Source organism: Cyprinus carpio, chromosome B23 (genome assembly GCF_018340385.1).
Source record: "Cyprinus carpio isolate SPL01 chromosome B23, ASM1834038v1, whole genome shotgun sequence".
In the NCBI taxonomy this organism is placed as follows: domain Eukaryota; kingdom Metazoa; phylum Chordata; class Actinopteri; order Cypriniformes; family Cyprinidae; genus Cyprinus; species Cyprinus carpio.
In genome coordinates, this window is record NC_056619.1 from 27,386,257 (window position 1) to 27,391,256 (window position 5,000).

At 43.3% G+C, this 5,000-nt stretch overlaps 1 protein-coding gene across 2 annotated transcripts in view; it reads left to right on the forward strand.

Moving 5' to 3' along the window:
• zgc:158659 (uncharacterized protein LOC791141 homolog) overlaps positions 1-5,000 on the forward strand; it is a 21,826-nt gene that overhangs the window by 13,792 nt on the left and 3,034 nt on the right. For both annotated transcript variants that reach the window (XM_042750663.1, XM_042750662.1), the window contains exons 11-18: positions 350-474; positions 597-678; positions 1,719-1,883; positions 1,965-2,068; positions 2,408-2,579; positions 4,107-4,213; positions 4,652-4,773; positions 4,855-4,933. In XM_042750663.1, coding sequence (XP_042606597.1) covers positions 350-474; positions 597-678; positions 1,719-1,883; positions 1,965-2,068; positions 2,408-2,579; positions 4,107-4,213; positions 4,652-4,773; positions 4,855-4,933 — 956 coding nt within the window. The remainder of the gene's footprint in view (positions 1-349; positions 475-596; positions 679-1,718; positions 1,884-1,964; positions 2,069-2,407; positions 2,580-4,106; positions 4,214-4,651; positions 4,774-4,854; positions 4,934-5,000) is intronic.

A 5,000-nucleotide genomic window follows, 5' to 3' on the forward strand; every position in this document is an offset into this window, starting at 1 on the left:
AGAATTTTTTTTATTTTTATTATGAAAGGAAAATTTTAAATGGCGTCATATGACCCCTTTAAACATCCATAGCAATAGATGAATAAAATTATGTAAATAACCAGAACATCACCCTTATCCCTACCCAACCCAAAAGAGGTATTGAAGATAATGTGGATTCAGTGTGTTTTAAGGGCACTGCGCTTTGCCGTTTTAAGACCTGGGACAGTCTTGCGCTCTTACTTCCTGTCGCATGCACACACTCTCAAGTGGCCAAAACTGCAAGTGTTGGTATTTGGACAAGACAACACACTCACACACACTGTCAGAGTGAATCTGTGACTCATGCTGACTCTCTCTGGCCAATCAGAGCAGTCGTCTGGCGTGTGACAGCTCCATATCGCAGGCGGACGCCGAGCAACTGCGCACACTGTGCAGTCGAGACCCACTGTATGAGCTCTCCGAGCAAGAGAAAGACTTCCTGTGGAGACATCGGTAAACACACACAGTCTGCGTTGAGAATGATGGCCCGTTCCAGCTGTGATACACAGGGCATTAATCTGTTTCTCACACAAATATGATGACAGCACAGTGACAGCGATGTGTTTGTGTTGCAGGCATTACTGTGTGAATATTCCAGAAAGCCTTCCCAAACTCCTGCTGTCCGTCAAGTGGAACTCACGGGACGAGGTGTCACAGGTACAACAGAGAGGATCCACAAGTCAAGTCAAGTCACCTTTATTTATATAGCACTTTATACAATACAGATTGTGTCAGCTTCACAACAGCTATACAAACAGCTTCACAATGTGCAGATAATGCAGGAGGACAATAGAAAACAGTCAGTTTTCCAGCTAAAGTCAGTTAATCATTGATTCAGTGATGTCATTATCCAGTTCAGCTCTCTTCCAATAGTGTGTGTGCAATCAGTCAATCTGACAATATTGCCAGAAATTAAGTGTCCCTAACTAAGCAAGCCAAAGGTGACAGTGGCAAGGAACCAAAACTCCATCTGGGACAGAAATTGGAGAAAAACCTTGGGATGTGTTGCAGCCTGAAATAAAACCACACCATGCTGTTTTTTTCAGAATTTAGCAGAAATAAATTACTAGTCATCCAGTTTTTTATATCAAATATGCATTCCGCAAATTGGTATGTTTCATCAGGCTGTGAAGAAATACAGAGCTGAGTATCAACAGCATAACAGTGAAACCTAACATCGTTTCCTGATGATATCTCCCAAGGGTAACATCCCGGTCACCAATATAGTGTTGGCCCAGATCCGGCCCACATCTAGCCCACATGAAGTCTATGCTGGCCAGATGTGGGCCAGATCTGGGGCAACACTTGTTGCTGTCTGGGATGTAAAGTGTGAAAAGCAACGGTCCTAGTACTGAGCCTTGAGGTACTCCATACTGCACTTGTGAACGATATGATACCTCTTCATTCACTGCTACGAATTGATGGCGGTCATACAAGTACGATCTGAACCATGCTTGCATTAATGCCAACAAAGTTTTCTTGTCTATGTAAAAGAATGTTGTGGTCAGTGTCAAACACAGCACTAAGATCCAGTAGCACTAATAGAGAGATACAACCACGATCAGATGATAAGAGCAGGTCATTTGTAACTCTAAGGAGCAGCTGTCTCAGTACTATGATACGGTCTAAACACACAACCGTTCATCCAGCACTCCCCTCACTCATCTGTGTGTGTGTGTGTGTGTGTGTGTGTGTAGATCTACTGTCTGCTGAAGGACTGGCCGCTCATGCAGCCTGAATCCGCTCTGGAACTGCTGGACTGTAACTTCCCTGATCCCATGGTGCGAGATTTTGCCCTGCGCTGCCTGATCCAGGGCCTGACGGACGACAAGCTCAGCCAATACCTGCTGCAGCTCGTGCAGGTGTGTGTGTATGTCAGAATCTGGAGCGTTTTCCAGCTCTGTTTCCCCACAGGTTTCATTTGTATCTGTGTGTGTTTTCAGGTGCTGAAATATGAGATGTATCTGGATAACCCGTTAGCTCGGTTCCTGATCAAGAAAGCACTGACCAATCAGAGGATCGGACATTTCTTCTTCTGGCATCTGAAGTGAGTTCAGACATGAATCTGTGTGAATCTCATGGAAACACATCCAGGTCACAATTCAGCCCGAAATCAAAAGAAAGAGACTATATTCTCTTAAATCTCTGCTATGCATCTTGACGTGTGTCTGTGATTCTCATTACTTTATAAATGATATGATTCTCATTATACATTATATATTTTGTTGCAATAAAGCAGGGTTCCTCAAATCTTGTCCTGGAGGGCTTGAGAGATGTTATCTTGCCAACCAGCTGAAAAAAATGTGTATTTTATTTGAAGTAATGAAAATGTTTTTATGGTTTTAGTTGTAGTTAAGGATAATAACCCTGCCATGTGGTTGTGTAGGTCTGAGATGCACAATAAAACGGTGTCTCGGCGCTTCGGGCTGCTGCTGGAGGCCTTCTGTCGGGCGTGTGGTATGTACCTCAAACACCTGAACAGACAGGTGGAGGCCATGGACAAGCTGGTGAACCTCACAGACACACTCAAACAGGAGAAGAAAGACGAGACGCAGAAGGTGAGACAGAAGATGCTCCTTAACACTTAAGAGTCAGTAGCCAGGTTTCCTTCCAAATTTGCTAATTTAACTTATGCGCAAAATTGGAATATTGCATAAAGCATTTGTGAACAATTACCGCTTCCATCCAACAAGTCAAAGAGAACAAAATCATCATTTCCTGATAAACTGGCACTATATATCACTAAATGAAGCCACTGAATATAATAAGTTTCATATATAATAAATTACTTGCGTCTCAGAGTGAGCAGACGAAACACAATAAATGCGGACATTGCTTTCAGAGGTGGATACTGCTGTTTGGGAACACAATCATGTAAGACAATTATACAGAAATATGCAGACTTTGCTCGGGCATTTCAGAACAACCAAATCAACGTTTCAGATGCTGTGAACAAGATCGGTTCTCACAGCACAAAGTCACGTTACATTTTGATGTGCATGGAGGAATTTATTTGGCAAATGCGTTTCTATCTTCCATTATTCGCATTAACCCTAAAGCAAGCGTAAAAACTTTTTTGCGAATTAAGGGATTTTTATAAAAAATTTGGCATTTCCATCACTCATTTCTGATGCAATACTTCAAAATACAGATTATAACAGGGTGATGGAAACATCGCTAATCATGTCTTCCTAAGAACTGAGCTCGGGGGAATCCCCGCTGCCATTTTGAAGTGCGTTCCACTTTGTGAATTGGACGAGAGAAGTTTATATGGACAGACCCTTGACCCCTTGATTTTGACAGAGGGAGCAAGTGTGCTTCATATGCACACTTCAGGCCACTCCATAGACCACAATGCAACACGATTATGATGTCATCGCAGATCATGTTTAATTTATCCCCACCCCAAACAACTCTGTAATATATTTAACATTTATAACAGCCCTATATACATATAGAATGCTGCAGCAAACAACTTTGTAAGGGGAAAAAATAAACAATAAACCAATTCCATAGCGAATTCTAAGTGATCAAGGGCTTAGGACGTTCCAGTTCAGCCCATTGCAAGGATTCTGCCAGTAGAGGGCACTCATGCAACGCAATCAATGATGTACATCCGAGTAAATGAGACGGAGGGAAATTTGAAAAGTGAAAGTGACATACAGCCAAGTATGATGACCCATACTCAGAATTGGTGCTCTGCATTTAACCCATACAATGTGCACACACACAGCAGTGAACACACAAACACCGTGAACACACACCCGGAGCAGTGGGTATCATTTATGCTGGCGGCGCCCGGGGAGCAGTTGGGGGTTACGTGTCTTGCTCAAGGACACCTCAGTCGTGGTATTGCCGGTCCGAGGCTCGAACCCCCAGCCTTAGGGTTAGGAGTCATACTCTCTAACCACTAGGCCACGAGTCCCCACAACTTCCCCACCGTTTGCGAGTGAAGGGCATAAAAACGGACTGGAATGCAGCCTCAAAGCCACTAACCTGATCCAGTGATGTCACCATCCTCACCCATTACTGAGACTGTTGATTGGTTGATGAAGCTGATCCTGCATTCTGATTGGCTGTTGTAGACTCAGATGAAGTTCCTGGTGGAGCACATGTCCCGCCCAGATTACATGGAGGCGCTGCAGGGGTTTGTTTCTCCTCTGAACCCTGTACACCAGCTGGGCAATCTCAGGTACACACACACACACACACACACACACACACACACACACACACCTACACTCAATCACACACAGTACATGTGTATCACATAATACAAGACTAAAGGCAAAACCAGTGTGTTTTCTGCACTGGTTGATTTTGAGATTTTGGTCTATTTTGCTTCCATAACATGTCTTTTTTAGACTAGTGGAAAGAAAACATCCTAAGTACACATTTAAGTGTTTATCATATTGCACTTTATTTATTTGCATCTGTAGATTTCAATCTTAAAGTGTTTTTCTCTAACAAACATATTTCATATTTCATGCACACTGATTTATACAACATGTGTTTGTTTTCTGTCTGTTAGGGTTAGGGGCAGTATTTTCTGATTTAGTATGAACTGATAAAAAGAGAAATCCCAAATCCCCTCTGGAAAAAGGGTTAGCTCTATATTTCTGTGTTTGAGGTTGGAGGAGTGCCGTATCATGTCTTCAGCTAAGCGGCCGCTGTGGTTGAACTGGGAGAATCCGGATATCATGAGCGAGCTGCTCTTCACCAATAATGAGATCATCTTTAAAAACGGAGACGGTGAGCCATGTGTTTTAGACGTAACCCTGAGTCAGACTCCACAACCATATCTGTGTAATCTAATATCTGTGTGTGATGCAGATCTACGGCAAGACATGCTGACGCTGCAGATTATTAAAATCATGGAGAATATCTGGCAGAATCAGGGGCTGGACCTGCGGTGAGTCGACCAATCACAGCCCACGGCTCAGACACATCCACCAATCACAGCCCACTGCTGACACAGA